This window comes from Bacillus rossius, chromosome 2 (genome assembly GCF_032445375.1).
Source record: "Bacillus rossius redtenbacheri isolate Brsri chromosome 2, Brsri_v3, whole genome shotgun sequence".
Lineage (NCBI taxonomy): Eukaryota > Metazoa > Arthropoda > Insecta > Phasmatodea > Bacillidae > Bacillus > Bacillus rossius.
In genome coordinates this window covers 25,796,269-25,816,857 of record NC_086331.1, presented here as the reverse complement: position 1 = coordinate 25,816,857, position 20,589 = coordinate 25,796,269, and the positions used below count along the sequence as shown (strand labels likewise).

The 20,589-nt window shown below is 36.2% G+C and overlaps 2 protein-coding genes across 2 annotated transcripts in view; both read left to right on the top strand.

Moving 5' to 3' along the window:
- Positions 1-20,589, top strand: part of LOC134528864 (anoctamin-4) — a 207,979-nt gene that overhangs the window by 83,372 nt on the left and 104,018 nt on the right. The window contains exon 11 of the mRNA XM_063362531.1: positions 1,622-1,788. Coding sequence (XP_063218601.1) covers positions 1,622-1,788 — 167 coding nt within the window. The remainder of the gene's footprint in view (positions 1-1,621; positions 1,789-20,589) is intronic.
- LOC134529187 (uncharacterized) lies at positions 6,053-8,829 on the top strand. Its single transcript, XM_063363023.1, has 2 exons — positions 6,053-6,887; positions 6,986-8,829. Exons 1-2 carry the CDS (start codon positions 6,660-6,662, stop codon positions 8,663-8,665), a joined length of 1,908 nt encoding a protein of 635 aa, XP_063219093.1. The 5' UTR covers positions 6,053-6,659; the 3' UTR covers positions 8,666-8,829.

Here is a 20,589-nt window from a genome sequence, read left to right as displayed (position 1 = left end):
CTCGTTAATTACATTCTAAGTCAAGTAAAGGAACGATTTACAAATTTATATCACTTTTTTCACAAAGTGAAAAGTTTCGGGAGACGATTTCCAATGGAAATTGAGGTAGAATATTTATATAGGCCAAGTGAGATGATAACTCCTTAATATCAGGATTTTAAACTGTATCTCTGCATAATACTATAACTATTGGAACGTAAAATAAATATCCATATATAAAGTTTTGTGCTGTGCCGTTTTTATTCAAATGAACAAACGTTTGATAATCCCTCCATCTTTATCAAAATTATAGGAGCGACGTCCTCGAATTGCACACGACAGTCATACCTCCCGATGTGCTAGACATTTGACACCATCTTATCGTGCTGTTGTGTAGAAATCAAGAAAAAGTTTCAACAGAAATGACACTGCCTGGCATGTAGGCAGTAAGTACCGTTTTAAATTGGTTGCAAATACTTTTCCTACGAAATTGTGAGTGCTGTTCACATACAGTCTTTGGTGTTATTGTTACATCGAAGAAAATTTGTTTCTTTTAACATTGATGATTATTTTTACCGGTACAAAATGTTAATTGCAGCCTACTGTTACAAACATGACTGTGAAAGCAAGACAGTACCCATAAATTTTCTCACATTGAACGTTTACATTCACGAAAACACTAAAAAAGCACTGTAATGTGTTATTCAGTTTCCAGTGGATTCTGACAAAATCAAAAGCATTTTCAAACTTCTTGCTTGAAGGGTGTGAACAAGTGGCGTAGCCAGGGGGGGGGGTTTAGGGGTTCAACCCCCCCCCCCCCTTTATCACAAATCATTAATTAATTTCTTATTAATCACTCAAACAAATTTCATATTAAAAATTAATAAAAATTTTACCATTACAATATTTAAATTTAAGTACCGAAAACTGCTAAAACAGCACTATTTTACACCTTAAAATCCAAATTTTCCCGGGGGAGGCCATGCTTCTTAACACCCCCCATACACAAATCCTGGCTACGCCACTGGTGTGAACCAGTACCTTTCTTTTTGTGCTTAAAAATCACCTCACATATTTTGTATTCGGTTATATGGAACAACATACATTCATAAATATAAGTATATACCTATTATTAAAATACAAATAATATTATATATTCTCTTTTTGTAATGGTTTTGTTTGACATTGCTTGGAAACTGTTTGATTAGCAATATTCAGAATTAGATCAATTATTTTGTTTCAATTGTTGATTTAATATTGTTATTGATTAATAAATTTTTTCAAGGAAAACTTATTGCTTTATATATTTGTAAGGACTTTTAAAGTTAGTTAGCTGTCTCGTTGGATATATGACCCCCACGTAAATAATAATATTTTAGTTATTACATGACTTTTTATATCTCATAGATAAAAACTTGTGTTTTGTTCTTCATTGTAGTTTCTTTTGGTACTATTAAGCATTTTTACTTTTATTTTCTGTATCATTAGTTAGCCTTCCAAAAAATAAAAGTAAACTGTAAAATGCATTGTGGCAAATAACTTGTACCCAGAAGCATAATAAAAATTCTGTGTCTTTGATACATCAAAAGTATTGTTTGGTTTCAAAAATTTAACTTGACGTGGTTTTGTTTGTTCCGCAAAGCAAGGAAATATGCAACTCGTCTGGACCCGGGAACATCACCATGTGTCCTCTGTGTGACAGTGTGTGCGATTACATAAAGCTTGGAGACTCCTGTACGTTTGCACAGATGACGTACCTTTTCGACAACCCGGCTACTGTGTTCTTCGCCATATTTATGTCGTTTTGGGGTAAGTTCGCACCTTTCATAATATTTGGGTAGATTTCCTCACAGTGCTGATGTTCGTTTCTTGATTCGTTGCAAGATCCACTTACGTCATATCATGTGGGTAAATACGGGACTGAATATAGAAATCGAGGGTTTTGAATGGTGGTGAGTAGTATGTAAATGGGGCTACTGGATCAGGCCTCAGGCGGTGGAGGTGGAGCCGACCGCAATATTGGATTGTGACGTCACGGCGGCCATCTTGGATGAATGTAACGGGACACAGCGTAACGGGACAAACCGTAACGGGACACAGCATAACGTGACAAGTAGATCACGGCGGCCATTTTGGATCCGCCATCTTGTATCCGCCATTTTGAATGACGTCATTGTGTTCTCGAAAATTCCGGCATTGTGTTATCCGCCATATTGGATGATGACGTCACCGTTGCAGTTTCCGTTACGGCCGCCATCTTTAACTTTTTTATTATCCGATTTTAATGAAATTTTTTTAAAAATTATAAAAAAATTCAAATAATAAAATTTTAATAAAAAATATTTATAAAAAATATACTTTTACGACACGGAGTTCGGAGTCCTCGGTTCAAACCCGGCGAGGGCAAAAAAAAATGGCGACCGATCCTTCCCCCGTGGTGGGTGCTAGCAGACTGACTCCCACCACTTTTTTCAAAGCATATATATCGTCAACTAGTATGACGTCACGTCCACCATCTTGAAATTTGGACGCCATCTTGAAAATCTTTATTTATTATCCGAATTTAATGAAAAAAATTCCAAAATTCATCAAAAAATTAACGTATTTGAATTCTGTTTGATTATATCGATGTACGTCCTTGGTTCGATTCCCGGCGAGAGTAAACGGTCGATCCTTCCTCCATGAAAGCTACCTAGACTGATCTACCACCACCAGTGCCAACGTATATATCGTCAACTGGTATGACATCATGTACGCCATCTTGTCTTCATCCGCTGTAGACCACCATCTTGTTTTCGTCTGCTAGAGTGTGCCGATACCATGTTAGTATAATTATCTGGTCACCATACTTTTGTCCTCAACTGTTGACATTGAACATTGACCTTGGCCTTTGACCTTGACCTTGAACTTTGACCTTGACCTTGAAATTTGACGACCTTGAACTTTGACATTGAAATTTGACCTTGACCTTGAAATTTGACCTTGACCTTGAAATTTGACATTGACCTTGAAATTTAACCTTGACCTTGAACTTTGACCTTGACCTTGAACTTTGACATTGACCTTTAAATTTGACCTTGACCTTGAAATTTGACATTGACCTTGAAATTTAACCTTGACCTTGAAATTTTACCCTGACCTTGAAATTTGACCTTGACCTTGAAATTTGACCTTGACCTTGAAATTTGACCTTGACCTTGAAATTTGACCTTGACCTTGAAATTTGACCTTGATCTTGAAATTTGACCTTGACCTTGAAATTTGAACTTGACTTTGAAATTTGACTTTGTCCTTGTCAACCATCATGGATACGAAATTTTATGTTCAGTACATGCTACCAGGAGCGACCACATGCTGGAGTACACCATCTTGTGCGTGTACTTGTATTATAGAGTACATTTCCCTCTGGTTAATTTTATTCTAACCCGCTACAGTGCAGTAATCATTTATTATGGAGGTGCCCCCCGCCATCTTGAAATTCGGCCGCCATCTTGAAATCATGTAATAATGTAGCTAGAAAAGCGGGAAAAAATCCAAAATTCATCAAACAAATCACTCATTAACTTACATATTGATTCGATCCGCTCCAGTCCTTGGTTCAATACTCGAACGATGCAATAATGTTTAATTTTATGAAAAAAAAATAATAATTTCAATAAACCATGTTCAACATTCTTAAAGAGACTTTAAATCCTCTACTACCATCATCCTATCCGACATAAAGACCATCATCTTGGAATTTTCGTAATAATTAAACTAAAAATTCAGGAAAAAGTTAAAAATTCATTAAATAAATTTGTAATCTATATACTGATTGATTAGGTCGTCTAAGGTCCTTGGCACGATCCTGGACGAAGCTAAAATGAATTTAATTTAAATACCAGAAAAGCATAAGGTTCGATAAATAAAACACCACAAAGTCGTTTACAAACATAATATTTAGTACACAATTTCTATCCTACTACAGAATCACTTGCGAAAGCCAGCAAACTTATAAACATTTAGCTTTGCATAGACGTGCAACGACTACTTCTTAGCTCCAAATGCTCCAGCAGCTCCAAATGCTCCAACAGCCTCCAAATGCTCCAACAGCCTCCAAATGGCTCCAACAGATCCAAATGTTCCAACTACTTTTTCTTTCAACAGCTCCAATGATATTGGGCCACAATGCTACGAGTCTAAGAGACTACGAGGCTACAAGGCTACGAGTCTAAAAGGATCTAGCTGGTTCCGAGTTATACATGGCTGAGAGACTGCATGACTAAAAGACCGCATGGCTACGAAACTATATGTCAATGAAGCTACCCGGCTCCAACATGCAATGTACACGCAGTACACACAGGTAAACGTAATGTACACACAGGAAAACGAAATGTACAAACAGGAAAACGGAATGTACAAACAGGAAAACGAAATGTACACACAGGAAAACGAAATGTACACACAGGAAAACGGAATGTACAAACAGGAAAACGAAATATACAAACAGGAAAACGAAATGTACAAACAGGAAAACTAAATGTACACACAGGAAACGGAATGATCACACATACAGTAGCGGAAACACAGGCTTATTTGGAAATCAGGATACAAGAAATAAATCATACTTTTTTAAAATATAAATAATTCATTTTATTTTTCATTAGTACACACATGACAGTTAATCAAATGATTATTGTATGTAGCCAGCGTTCCGAAGTTCTTACAGTATGGACGATACTTCCGCGATATGCGAGTAGTTTCCTCTACGAACAGATGCCACCATCAGTCTTAGCCGGTCAACCTATATTTTGAATCTTTCCATGATGTGGAATCAATATCTTCTGCCACCATCTTTATTGCTTGTTTATTATAAATATTATGATCTCTGGTGTCTTCCGTTTTAACACCATCCTCAGGGTTACTTTCATCATCTAGCCAGCGATCATCACAAGCTTGATCAGATTTATTTATTATATCACGACGTTTCCATCGCTTCGGTCTCAGGACACCACCACATTCTTCGGTCTTGTCAGCTTTAGGTTCTGCATCACAGTCTTCGATCACGTCGCCAGCTTCAGAGTCACTGTAGCAATCACCGTAGAAGGCATCGTCTTTACCCAGATTACCGTATAAGAACTCGTTATCGTCGATGTCGAAGTGTCTGCATCAACTTCATGCTTCCTTTTTAGGAGTCCATTATTTTTACAAAGTATGGAGGATCTGCTAAATATAGGCTTGAGTGTATTTTCACTTTTCACAGTGTTGATACCTTCATTAGTTTCAGTCTTCCCGAAACCATCAGCATCCTTCAATATTTGTTTCTCGTCACGATCGGCGTGCTACGGCTTCCATCTTTTCTATATTAATAATATTATTTGTCTTAAAATCTCCGCGTCCGTGTCACTATCACAGACGTAAAGTCATCAACACCGTAGCTACCAGTTATAATACCAGGAGCTGCATCAATATAACTCATTTTATGATATCGTCTCCACATTTCAGTTGTCAGTGATTTACCACAATCTATGATCTTGTGAGCTTCACAATAGTCTCTATTGTTTTCTAGACATGGTTAGCTCCATTCACATTTTCTTTAAAAGCCTATGAGTCCAGTTTTATTATTTAATCTGTCAACCCATCATCACAAACTCAATTAAATCATCTTAGTATATATAAAAAAAAATCATCAAAGTTCCTTTCATTTAATCTTGGGAACCGCATCATCCTTTCCACCTATAGTGTAGTTTCTTGAGCCCAAGAGTCTTTCATTATATATGCCATGCAGTGTTCTTCAAGAGATGTGGTATACTGCCATTTCTACATACAAATCCATCCTATCATTAATTTGTTTACACATTAGAAAAAAACCACGTTATTTTTACGTGTTTTATTAAATTATCTCTTCGACTAAAATAATTACCACACATAGTAATTCCTACAAAGGACACTTTGCCCAAGACATTTTAACCATCATCTGTCTGAAAACAGCCATGTCCCATCTATATCACAAAGTAAACGAGGGTTAGTGGAGATAGGTCAAACAAGTGCTAGTCACCCATAGGGTAAGAACCATGTGTTCGATAGGGGAGACCGGGGCTAGTTGGCTACAGGGGTAAGTTGGCACAGTGCTAATAGTTCGAATAATTACCGACAGATAGCATAACGCTCTTGTATGTAGGATCACACAGACCAGGTCCCTAGATCCTGTTGTTTTCCGCCGCGAGTCTTCACTATTACAAACAGGAGACCATTTTCTTTACTTCTACGTTTGGTGAGTAAAAATTTTGTCTTACAAAGACTTGGATATAACTTTTATAATAAATTATATATTTTTAAAACAATATTTGTGTATAACATTATAACGAGCTAGTTTTAAGAAGCAATTACTAAAATAATGTAAATATATTCCAATTCTTTCGTTCACTCAAGTAAGTTTTAAAAGTTGCTGTGGGGCTAGTTGGCACATAGATGGCGGGGCATGTTGGCACATGTGCCAACATGCCCCGGACACTTTCTCGCGATTCTAGATCTTCCAAAACGAAACGCATTGTTATGAGTAAAAGGTATAAGCTAGCACTGGAATGAAATAGCATATTTTTTAGAAATTCAAACCATTACATACATTATTACAAGTAGGAAAGACAACAAAATATTATAGTTTTATTAATTGGATATCATTTTTTATTTTAGGCTTCAACATGCGCACCTACAAAAGAACAAGTAATAGATGCCAGACTTCCCAAGACGTTGTTTTAACAGCAGTAAAGAAAGTTAAACTCGAAGGGAAGTCCATCAGAAGCGTAGCAAAGGATTTTGGAATTCCATTTCGCTCTTTGGCTCGATATTGTAGCAAAGTAACTGAAGAAAAACTTATTGCTCCACAAGATACCCCACCTCTTACAATTGGCTACAAGAAACTGAGACAGGTAAGGGCTTTTTAAAAAAAATGTTATGTTGTCGACCTGAATAAATATATCAATTAGGAATTTAAAGATGCTTAATGGCTTGTGGTTGTTTTTTTCAGGTTTTTACAAACGAACAAGAGAATGAGTTTGCTGATTATTTGAAGAAAGCAGCTGATATTTATTATGGATTGTCACCAAAGGAAGTCAGGAAATTCGCATTTGAATATGCAGTGAGACTTAAGGTAAGGTTTCCTTCTTCTTGGGCTGACTGTGAAATGGCAGGTGCGGATTGGTTTTCTGCATTTTTAAAACGGCATCCTACACTTTCTATAAGAACACCTGAAGCGACCAGTCTTTCAAGGGCTACGTGTTTCAATCGCACTAATGTGAAAGCATTTTTCGACAATTTGAAAGACGTTATGGATAGATTGAAAATTGGGCCTGGAGATGTGTGGAACATGGACGAGACTGGTATCACTACAGTGCAAAGACCAGACAGAGTAGTTGCACGGAAAGGTTTTAAGCAAGTAGGTAAAATTACTTCTGCCGAAAGAGGAACTCTAGTTACTGTAGCTGTTGCAGTATCTGCGACAGGAAATCATGTGCCACCATATTTTGTTTTCCCTCGCGTCAATTTTCGTGAATATTTTCTGAAAGGAGCGCCTATAGGTAGTTCTGGAGATGCAAATGCTACCGGCTGGATGAAGGAAGCAAATTTCGTCAAATTTGCACATCACTTCGTAACAAATGTTAAGTGTTCCAAAGAAAACCCATGTCTGTTGCTACTTGACAATCACGACTCACATCTTTCAATTGAAGCATTGGACTACCTTAAAGATAAGGGGGTCACTGTCCTTTCTTTCCCTCCACACTGCAGCCATAAACTGCAACCATTAGACCGGAGTGTATTTGGCCCTTTAAAGAAATTTGTGAACAGTGCCTGTGATTCTTGGCTGGTGAACCATCCTGGGAAAACAATGACTATTTATGACATACCTGAAGTTGTAAATGCTGCTTTTTCTAGTGCGGTTACGCCGAGAAATATTTTATCTGGTTTCAGAGTAAGTGGGGTATCACCTTTCAACCCTGATGTCTTTAATGATACAGATTATCTTGGTTGTTACGTAACAGACCGCCCAGCACCTGACGAAAATGATGTTGACAGTGGAGAATTGCCTAATTCAGACAACACTGTTCAATGTAGACCAAATGAACCTGTAATCATGGAAGCAGGCCCTTCAAATATGCTGATTGTACAACAAACTGAGGAAGAAGCTGATCAGGAAACGTCAATGGACGTAACGAGCAGGGGCTTACACGAAATCGCATCACAAGATAAGGAAATTGTAGTTGATTCTACGTGCAACATAAGCCCAGAAATGGTGAGACCATTTCCCAAAGCTGGTCCAAGGAAAAATAACCGGGTAAATAATAGGAAAAGGAAGAGTGAAGTGTTGACAGATACTCCAATAAGAAATGAATTAGCTAAAAAGAAATCAGATATTGATAAGAAGAAAGGAGCTAAGAAAAACTTGTTTGGAAGTTCGAAAGATACAGTTCAGAATCCACGCAAGTCTAAGGTGAAAATGTTATGCAAGAAAAAGAAAAACATATGTGTCAACACAGCAAACAGCAGAGCCAGTAGGGAGGATACATTATGTCTTCTTTGTTTAGGACCATATTCCAAAAGCCGGCCCGGTGAACAGTGGGTGCAGTGCGTCGGTTGCAAAATGTGGGCCCACGAAGATTGTTCGGATAATAGCGTGCAATTTTTGTGCCACAACTGTAAGAAATGTTAGAAGACTTTGGCTCATGTTGGATCAACCAGTTAAAATTTAGTATAAATATTTTCATGATCAGAATTGGCATTCTATTAACATTTTACTGTATGATAGGCTATACAGAGAAAAATACTGTAGGTAAAATTGCTAAGATTTTAAGATTTTGTATTATTAGCATTAAAAAATACGGAAATTGGATATATATATATATATATATATATATATGTATACTTATATATATATGCGCGCTAATGTATGTTATATATTTAGCTTAAATAAGCAACACATTCGTAATATTATCTATGATTGTATTTCCATAAATTTGTGATATCTGTTAAAAAAACTTGAAGGCAATCGATAAAATTTAGTAATGAAATAAAATAAAGATACATGCAAAAAAGTAATTAGTTGTAAAATTATTCTATATATCCCTGTATATATGTAGATATATGTAGCCTATACATATAGGCACATATATACACATATATGCTCAATTTTGTAATGTGTGCCAACATGCCCCTACGTGTGTGCCATCTTACCCCGTTCCAGGGGCAAGTTGGCACACAAGCAGTGGGACAGTTCATTATTAAATAAACCATTTTATGACTTTCAAACTGCGATTGTTGTGGCTCAAATATATTGCTGAAATGTAGATACTTGAACTGCCATAAAAAAATTTCACATTAACAACATTGAAAAAATTATATAAATGTTTTATTAAAAAGTGTGCCAACTAGCCCCGGTCTCCCCTACCTATCTCAGTCAATGTAGCATCTATGTATTTTTATTACCTCATGTAGAAAAATATGTTCCAATGCATACAAATTTAAACTTATTCACGTGCGACTAGTCAAAAGTACATAAATTCAAGCATGTCAACCGCAAAAAAAATTTCTCAAGGATAGAGACAGAGACTTCTCGATCGAGACACGCCTACCATCACCTGCAAATGAACATTGACCCCTCGCGCGGGAATTGCAAGCTTGCAGAATGCTGCGACACTCATATGTTTTGCTCAAGACATGCATACATCTCATCACTAGCCTTCCAAATCAGTACACGTAAAACTCCAGTGAAATCGTAATCCAGCATACGTAAAGTACTTGCTGGAACCACTTCAAAGTATGCATCACCGAACCAGAGCAGAAAATCAGCTTACGAATGTAACTTGCTACCTACAAAAATAAATGTATAGCACATATACGAGAGGAGTCGATTCCTACATACCATACTCAATACTCTGATAATTATAAGCAGCAAAATATTTTAAATCAAGACCTTAGCCAGTATACATTCATTTTCCCATGTTGTAAAAATTCATGTTAGTAATCAGCAACGAAGGAGTGAGTAACTTGGACGAAGAACCGCTTACCAAGTATCCAGAATCTTACAGATACAGCCTATCCAGTGCACCAGCTTACTTAGAAGTGTACGCAATTGATTAACATTATTCAATTTTTTAATATCACCTCCGTAGTGTACACCAATATATGACAGGTTACGATTTAAGACCATAAATTTCCCACAAGTCTTTTAGTTTTATTTCGGGAAGTAATAAATTATTTCTCAGAAATAATAAATCAAGTTCCTAGTCAGATTTGCTCTAATTTTACGATATTACCTGTACCTGCACTTTACCAAAACATCTCCCATAAAAATCTTAAGAATGCAGACTGAAATAATTTTAGCAAAAAAAAAAAAACTGTCTTCATCATTATTGGTAAAACAAAATAATACACACAAACAAGACAAAACGGACATTACAGACCCCGACCTAAATTACGTGCCACATGTAGTTTATTACATTAAGATAAACGATGTAGGTTAAGAAAAATTAATAAAAAAATTCTTTAATTCTATAATTTATTTAAAATTGTACATTTATACACAATAAAATCTGACACTATATATATATATCGTATACATTTCTCAGTCCACGCGACATTCATTTTTATTAAAATAAATTATAATAGTTAGTTTTAAGAGTGACAAAATACAAATAATTCATACAGATCTCGATACATCAGCTCAGGAGTGTAACACCTTAGAGGGCCAGAAATTATGCTAGAGACCTTCCTTTACAAAATTTATAATGTTTTTTCAAGTAAAATTTTCGTGTAACCTGTATACCGCACTTCTCACACAGAAATTTTACACGGTCAAGATTTCTTCTGCAGCCATGCTTTTCATGGATGCGTGTACTTCGTAGTCGTTCAAATCGTTTACCACAATAGCAGCACTGATACAGATACTCATCGCAATTACCATCGCTTCCCCGATGTACAACCTGCAAATGAACTTTGCTTTTACAATGCCTAATAAAATTACTTTTGTTTGTGAAATGTACACCACACGGGTCACACGGAAATGTCACACGATTAGCGTTTCTTCTACAGACATGATTTTCATGTCTTCTTGCATGTTGACGGTATTTAAAACTTTTGTCACAGTACGTACACAGATGTCTCGTCGTTAGACCTTGAGTCACCGACGGCTCGGAAAGTATCTTACTTTCAATGTGCACTGCTGTTGTAGGCGACGAAGTCCCGTATGTTGCATGAGCTGGAGATTTCCCAGTCGACACTGACAGATCATCTGTACTGGATGCCAAAGAATCTGATGTATACACGACTGATGCAGAAGCTGGGAATTGCTCACAAAATGTTGTATTTACCAAATGCGATGTAGTTGCAGGTATCGGAGTCTCCTCTGCGTTCGATAATGCACACATTGAAGTCTCTTGGAGTGAAGAGACAGTAGATACAGCCATCATCGGGATCTCTGGAGATGGTAGGCTCGTTACCATCGGAATCTCTGGAGCTGCCCTCATCGTTGTCATCGAGATCTGCTTCGTCATCATCACCTCCGTCGTCAGGGACCCCGGTGAAGACGCGAGACCCTCCGTCAAGATCTATGCAGTCGTTGACCCCGCCACCATTGGAATTTGTACCGACGTCGACGTTGCTACCATTGAGCTCGGATACACATCAATATTCATATACAAGACTTATATGCAGACGAGCCAATCCATCAGATCTGCACTGCACCACTACAAGAGGTGGACTGAGGGACCTGCTGTCTAAGACTCGCTTAAATAACCATGTTCGCTTGTATAATACGCAAGTCAATACATCGTCCATTGTTATTACTTAAAAAAATTAGGAATTTCAAGGAATAAGAATTTAAATTATATATTCAAACAACTAATCACACATCGTACATACAAGGTTCATTTAGACTTAATAGAGGAGCAAGAGTCTGTAATCAATGGAACTTTCACAACCCAAACAAAATTTAAAGTAGGTACCCAAATTTAAATATTATGCAGAGCTACACATAACATCCAACTGACTCCAAATGACTACAACACATGACTAAAATATTTTATACGATACCAGCCTAGGTCCAAAGTCAATTTTTTTTCTGTACCTCTCATATACAGTTCAGAGGACCTTCAGTGTTGATATAGCTACAGCCAAGACATGTCCAGTACCATACATCTTCAAAGCCTTCAAAGTCGATCCCTGTTAAGCCTTACGACAAAAGTCTCCGAAACAAGAGACCTACTCTATAAGTTTACTAGACATTTTAAGCTTGTCATAACACACATCGATAAATATCTTCGTAAATAACCCAAAATATTATCAGACCACTAGAATTCGATTTATGCACATACAGTAGGTCACCAACATATTCATCAACACATAACCATTCTACATTAAGCTCCTCACTTACTTATATCAGCCTACTCGACTGCACTCAGCACACATAAACTAAAAGAAGTCAAATAACATCCTATTATTTATTTACATTCGAATATTTAACAGCATGCCGTCTGCTAATTAAATAAGCCTGACAGTGAACATGTTAGCAAAGTTTACTTTTGTATAGGACCAGGAATCCATTGAACCTTCAGATCCTAGCTACACATACACAGTGCTGGATGCAAGGAATTCTACACTCATTAGTCATCACTCACACTCGCATTCCATAATCTAATCACAATTCGGCACTCATTTTCCATCATCGACACTCAATTCAACACTTACTTTCCATCATCAACACTCAATTCAACACTCATTTTCCATCATCGACACTCAATTCGACACTCATTTTCCATTATCGACACTCAATTTGACACTCAATATCCATCATCGACACCCAATTCGACACTCAATTTCCATCATCGACACTCAATTCGACACTCAATTTCCATCATCGACTCTCAATTCGGCACTCAATTTCCATCATCGACACCCAATTCGACACTCAATTTCCATCATCAACACTCAATTCAACACTCATTTTCCATCTTCGATACTTAATTCTACATACTCTTTCCTTCTTAGACACTCATTTTCCATCATCGACACCCAATTCGACACTCAATTTCCATCATCGACACTCAATTCGACACTCATTTTCCATCAACGTCACTCAATACAACACTCATTTTCCATCATCGATACTTAATTCTACATACTCTTTTCTTCTTCGACACTCATTTTCCATCATCTACATACAGTAAAATGGAAACTTTCCATCATCCACACACACACACACACAGATACATATATATAAATATATTCATACTCAACTCTTTAAAGTAGCAAACACATGAACTTTATTAGGGCATGAATAACGGCACATTTTAATAACAATGTTTAAAATTATATTTATATCAAAAATACAAAAGTATAAAATTTCATCAGTCAATACACATTACTAACTTATTATATATACCCTGAAATTCTAAGTTCATCAAGAATAGTCCACGTTTCTTTGATAACTGATACAATTTCGTCATCTTGCGAAACAAGTAAAAGTCGCATCCTGTTCGTTAACACGTTCGGGTCTTTCCACGATATATAATCAATTTCACTTGATGCCACCATCTTCTTCGAATGTTTGCTGAACATATTCTGAAAATCGTTGTAATAATGATTATGATAATTTGTATCATCATCATCGGTGCTGTCCACATCTTTATCAAACACACTGACATCTTCATCTTGCATATCCCAGTATTTCGAATTTTATTGACATTGGAGTACCATCATTGGCATCAAGCTTAAATTGCTAATTTTCCAAAAAAAAAATTCCAAAGTCCGTAGAAGTCTACTATAAGACGACTTGTCACTTTTTCTGGAGATGTTACTTTCATTATCTTCTACCTTACTTATATCTTCAACACCAGTTAAGCTTTTTCCTTCCTCAAGACCTGGAGATATTTTAACACAATCACTTTTAAGGCTAGGTAGATCAATTTCATTGTAAGACATACTGTCTCCAAGCATAGCGTCTCCATCTACGTACTTTATCTCCTGCGCGAGCTTGGCTTTACAAGTTTAATCGTGTCTTTTTAAATTATCTCTTCGTGTCAACCGTCTACCACACTTGTCACAAATTAGTATTTGACGGAATGGGCTTTTAACACAACCGTTCTTTTCATGTCTACGAGCATTATAGCTGTTATCAAAGTATTTGCTACAGTATGTACAATGTCCACCAGATCGAGATCGATATTTGTGTATCACACCTTCACTAGACTGTACGTACTCCATAATGGTTGAATAGCCACTAAAAGTATTTTTTAGGTACTTCGTATTTTTATGTATGAACATTCATCAATTATTTACGAAAAAAGATTTTTTTTCTCATTTTGAAAAAAAAATCATGTTCCACGTAGTTTTACTACCCTCCTTCATATTTCCTCATATGTTATGTTGTAAAAGCAACCAAAGTTGGTTGTAGGTTATGGAATGCTCACTCACGATCTCTTGAAAAAGGTGTGCCTCCCTAGATCTCAAAAGGAAGAACATTTACCTTATTTAAAAATTAGTGAATAATATCATGGCCTAGCAAGAATCACAAGATAATCTATTCCCATATTAGCAACCATCATGTATCAGTTGTCTGTATAAGCAGTCAATGTTTTGTGTGGGATGCAGGATGCTCCCTAACGATCGCAACAGAAGGAGGGCTTCGCTAGAACTCAAGGGGAAGGGAAATCTTCGTGTGTGATAGCGTTTCTCAATTGTTTCATGACGTAGTAATCGTCTGATTAATGAACTTTTGTTTTTGCCTGATTTCCACCTGTTAAAATTCTTTTTTAAGTGTTGATTTGATAATATGACTTCGGAAATTTATACGAAACTCTGAATAAAATTACCTGTCTTAGACACCAAGGACAGTACAGTTTGTCTTTCATGTTAATGCTTTTTAGCTGTCTCAAAGCATATTATTTGTCTGAGTAAGGTTATTATTTTTTAAATCCACCTTATAACAATATTGTAAGTGCTGATTTATTGACAGAATTTCACTAATTAAATGTAACTCTGAATAGAAATGACACGACTCAGTAAGTAAATATCCTTCATGCAGAGATAGATCTCGCACAAATAATCAGGAGCACTCGGAGAAAACCATCAGATGTCTAGCCAGAAATAATCAGAAGCACTCGGAGAAATCCATCAGATGTCTAGTTAGGTATAATCAGAAGCACCCGGAGAAAACCACCATAATATTAACAATAATAATCGGAAGCACACGGAGAAAACCACCATAATATTGACAAGAATAATCGGAAGCACACAGAGAAAACCACCACAAGTTTTCTTTGATATCATAAAAATACAGAAAAAAAAATATTTAAAAATAAAAAAAAATTAATAAAAATTAAAAAAATACAAAAAATACATAAACAGATTCTGCTAGCTTGTGAACTTCTCATTGTTGAGCAAAGATATAGTTCTAGTACAAGACAGAATTTTATGTATTTTTTGTATTTTTTTAATTTTTATTAATTTTTTTTTATTTTTAAATATTTTTTTTTCTGTATTTTTATGATATCAAAGAAAACTTGTGGTGGTTTTCTCTGTGTGCTTCCGATTATTCTTGTCAATATTATGGTGGTTTTCTCCGTGTGCTTCCGATTATTATTGTTAATATTATGGTGGTTTTCTCCGGGTGCTTCTGATTATACCTAACTAGACATCTGATGGATTTCTCCGAGTGCTTCTGATTATTTCTGGCTAGACATCTGATGGTTTTCTCCGAGTGCTCCTGATTATTTGTGAGAGATCTATCTCTGCATGAAGGATATTTACTTACTGAGTCGTGTCATTTCTATTCAGAGTTACATTTAATTAGTGAAATTCTGTCAATAAATCAGCACTTACAATATTGTTATAAGGTGGATTTAAAAAATAATAACCTTACTCAGACAAATAATATGCTTTGAGACAGCTAAAAAGCATTAACATGAAAGACAAACTGTACTGTCCTTGGTGTCTAAGACAGGTAATTTTATTCAGAGTTTCGTATAAATTTCCGAAGTCATATTATCAAATCAACACTTAAAAAAGAATTTTAACAGGTGGAAATCAGGCAAAAACAAAAGTTCATTAATCAGACGATTACTACGTCATGAAACAATTGAGAAACGCTATCACACACGAAGATTTCCCTTCCCCTTGAGTTCTAGCGAAGCCCTCCTTCTGTTGCGATCGTTAGGGAGCATCCTGCATCCCACACAAAACATTGACTGCTTATACAGACAACTGATACATGATGGTTGCTAATATGGGAATAGATTATCTTGTGATTCTTGCTAGGCCATGATATTATTCACTAATTTTTAAATAAGGTAAATGTTCTTCCTTTTGAGATCTAGGGAGGCACACCTTTTTCAAGAGATCGTGAGTGAGCATTCCATAACCTACAACCAACTTTGGTTGCTTTTACAACATAACATATGAGGAAATATGAAGGAGGGTAGTAAAACTACGTGGAACATGATTTTTTTTTCAAAATGAGAAAAAAAATCTTTTTTCGTAAATAATTGATGAATGTTCATACATAAAAATACGAAGTACCTAAAAAATACTTTTAGTGGCTATTCAACCATTATGGAGTACGTACAGTCTAGTGAAGGTGTGATACACAAATATCGATCTCGATCTGGTGGACATTGTACATACTGTAGCAAATACTTTGATAACAGCTATAATGCTCGTAGACATGAAAAGAACGATTGTGTTAAAAGCCCATTCCGTCAAATACTAATTTGTGACAAGTGTGGTAGACGGTTGACACGAAGAGATAATTTAAAAAGACACGATTAAACTTGTAAAGCTAAGCTCGCGCAGGAGATAAAGTACGTAGATGGAGACGCTATGCTTGGAGACAGTATGTCTTACAATGAAATTGATCTACCTAGCCTTAAAAGTGATTGTGTTAAAATATCTCCAGGTCTTGAGGAAGGAAAAAGCTTAACTGGTGTTGAAGATATAAGTAAGGTAGAAGATAATGAAAGTAACATCTCCAGAAAAAGTGACAAGTCGTCTTATAGTAGACTTCTACGGACTTTGGATTTTTTTTTTGGAAAATTAGCAATTTAAGCTTGATGCCAATGATGGTACTCCAATGTCAATAAAATTCGAAATACTGGGATATGCAAGATGAAGATGTCAGTGTGTTTGATAAAGATGTGGACAGCACCGATGATGATGATACAAATTATCATAATCATTATTACAACGATTTTCAGAATATGTTCAGCAAACATTCGAAGAAGATGGTGGCATCAAGTGAAATTGATTATATATCGTGGAAAGACCCGAACGTGTTAACGAACAGGATGCGACTTTTACTTGTTTCGCAAGATGACGAAATTGTATCAGTTATCAAAGAAACGTGGACTATTCTTGATGAACTTAGAATTTCAGGGTATATATAATAAGTTAGTAATGTGTATTGACTGATGAAATTTTATACTTTTGTATTTTTGATATAAATATAATTTTAAACATTGTTATTAAAATGTGCCGTTATTCATGCCCTAATAAAGTTCATGTGTTTGCTACTTTAAAGAGTTGAGTATGAATATATTTATATATATGTATCTGTGTGTGTGTGTGTGTGTGTGTGTGGATGATGGAAAGTTTCCATTTTACTGTATGTAGATGATTGAAAATGAGTGTCGAAGAAGAAAAGAGTATGTAGAATTAAGTATCGATGATGGAAAATGAGTGTTGTATTGAGTGACGTTGATGGAAAATGAGTGTCGAATTGAGTGTCGATGATGGAAATTGAGTGTCGAATTGGGTGTCGATGATGGAAAATGAGTGTCTAAGAAGGAAAGAGTATGTAGAATTAAGTATCGAAGATGGAAAATGAGTGTTGAATTGAGTGTTGATGATGGAAATTGAGTGTCGAATTGGGTGTCGATGATGGAAATTGAGTGCCGAATTGAGAGTCGATGATGGAAATTGAGTGTCGAATTGAGTGTCGATGATGGAAATTGAGTGTCGAATTGGGTGTCGATGATGGATATTGAGTGTCAAATTGAGTGTCGATAATGGAAAATGAGTGTCGAATTGAGTGTCGATGATGGAAAATGAGTGTTGAATTGAGTGTTGATGATGGAAAGTAAGTGTTGAATTGAGTGTCGATGATGGAAAATGAGTGCCGAATTGTGATTAGATTATGGAATGCGAGTGTCAGTGATGACTAATGAGTGTAGAATTCCTTGCATCCAGCACTGTGTATGTGTAGCTAGGATCTGAAGGTTCAATGGATTCCTGGTCCTATACAAAAGTAAACTTTGCTAACATGTTCACTGTCAGGCTTATTTAATTAGCAGACGGCATGCTGTTAAATATTCGAATGTAAATAAATAATAGGATGTTATTTGACTTCTTTTAGTTTATGTGTGCTGAGTGCAGTCGAGTAGGCTGATATAAGTAAGTGAGGAGCTTAATGTAGAATGGTTATGTGTTGATGAATATGTTGGTGACCTACTGTATGTGCATAAATCGAATTCTAGTAGTCTGATAATATTTTGGGTTATTTACGAAGATATTTATCGATGTGTGTTATGACAAGCTTAAAATGTCTAGTAAACTTATAGAGTAGGTCTCTTGTTTCGGAGACTTTTGTCGTAAGGCTTAACAGGGATCGACTTTGAAGGCTTTGAAGATGTATGGTACTGGACATGTCTTGGCTGTAGCTATATCAACACTGAAGGTCCTCTGAACTGTATATGAGAGGTACAGAAAAAAAATTGACTTTGGACCTAGCCTGGTATCGTATAAAATATTTTAGTCATGTGTTGTAGTCATTTGGAGTCAGTTGGATGTTATGTGTAGCTCTGCATAATATTTAAATTTGGGTACCTACTTTAAATTTTGTTTGGGTTGTGAAAGTTCCATTGATTACAGACTCTTGCTCCTCTATTAAGTCTAAATGAACCTTGTATGTACGATGTGTGATTAGTTGTTTGAATATATAATTTAAATTCTTATTCCTTGAAATTCCTAATTTTTTTAAGTAATAACAATGGACGATGTATTGACTTGCGTATTATACAAGCGAACATGGTTATTTAAGCGAGTCTTAGACAGCAGGTCCCTCAGTCCACCTCTTGTAGTGGTGCAGTGCAGATCTGATGGATTGGCTCGTCTGCATATAAGTCTTGTATATGAATATTGATGTGTATCCGAGCTCAATGGTAGCAACGTCGACGTCGGTACAAATTCCAATGGTGGCGGGGTCAACGACTGCATAGATCTTGACGGAGGGTCTCGCGTCTTCACCGGGGTCCCTGACGACGGAGGTGATGATGACGAAGCAGATCTCGATGACAACGATGAGGGCAGCTCCAGAGATTCCGATGGTAACGAGCCTACCATCTCCAGAGATCCCGATGATGGCTGTATCTACTGTCTCTTCACTCCAAGAGACTTCAATGTGTGCATTATCGAACGCAGAGGAGACTCCGATACCTGCAACTACATCGCATTTGGTAAATACAACATTTTGTGAGCAATTCCCAGCTTCTGCATCAGTCGTGTATACATCAGATTCTTTGGCATCCAGTACAGATGATCTGTCAGTGTCGACTGGGAAATCTCCAGCTCATGCAACATACGGGACTTCGTCGCCTACAACAGCAGTGCACATTGAAAGTAAGATACTTTCCGAGCCGTCGGTGACTCAAGGTCTAACGACGAGACATCTGTGTACGTACTGTGACAAAAGTTTTAAATACCGTCAACATGCAAGAAGACATGAAAATCATGTCTGTAGAAGAAACGCTAATCGTGTGACATTTCCGTGTGACCCGTGTGGTGTACATTTCACAAACAAAAGTAATTTTATTAGGCATTGTAAAAGCAAAGTTCATTTGCAGGTTGTACATCGGGGAAGCGATGGTAATTGCGATGAGTATCTGTATCAGTGCTGCTATTGTGGTAAACGATTTGAACGACTACGAAGTACACGCATCCATGAAAAGCATGGCTGCAGAAGAAATCTTGACCGTGTAAAATTTCTGTGTGAGAAGTGCGGTATACAGGTTACACGAAAATTTTACTTGAAAAAACATTATAAATTTTGTAAAGGAAGGTCTCTAGCATAATTTCTGGCCCTCTAAGGTGTTACACTCCTGAGCTGATGTATCGAGATCTGTATGAATTATTTGTATTTTGTCACTCTTAAAACTAACTATTATAATTTATTTTAATAAAAATGAATGTCGCGTGGACTGAGAAATGTATACGATATATATATATAGTGTCAGATTTTATTGTGTATAAATGTACAATTTTAAATAAATTATAGAATTAAAGAATTTTTTTATTAATTTTTCTTAACCTACATCGTTTATCTTAATGTAATAAACTACATGTGGCACGTAATTTAGGTCGGGGTCTGTAATGTCCGTTTTGTCTTGTTTGTGTGTATTATTTTGTTTTACCAATAATGATGAAGACAGTTTTTTTTTTTTGCTAAAATTATTTCAGTCTGCATTCTTAAGATTTTTATGGGAGATGTTTTGGTAAAGTGCAGGTACAGGTAATATCGTAAAATTAGAGCAAATCTGACTAGGAACTTGATTTATTATTTCTGAGAAATAATTTATTACTTCCCGAAATAAA

Coding starts and splice junctions, on each gene's coding strand:
- LOC134529187 (XM_063363023.1), top strand. CDS start 6,660: ATGCGCACCTACAAAAGAACAAGTAATAGATGCCAGACTTCCCAAGAC. Junction 6,888..6,985: donor GCTACAAGAAACTGAGACAG/GTAAGGGCTTTT, acceptor TGTTTTTTTCAG/GTTTTTACAAACGAACAAGA.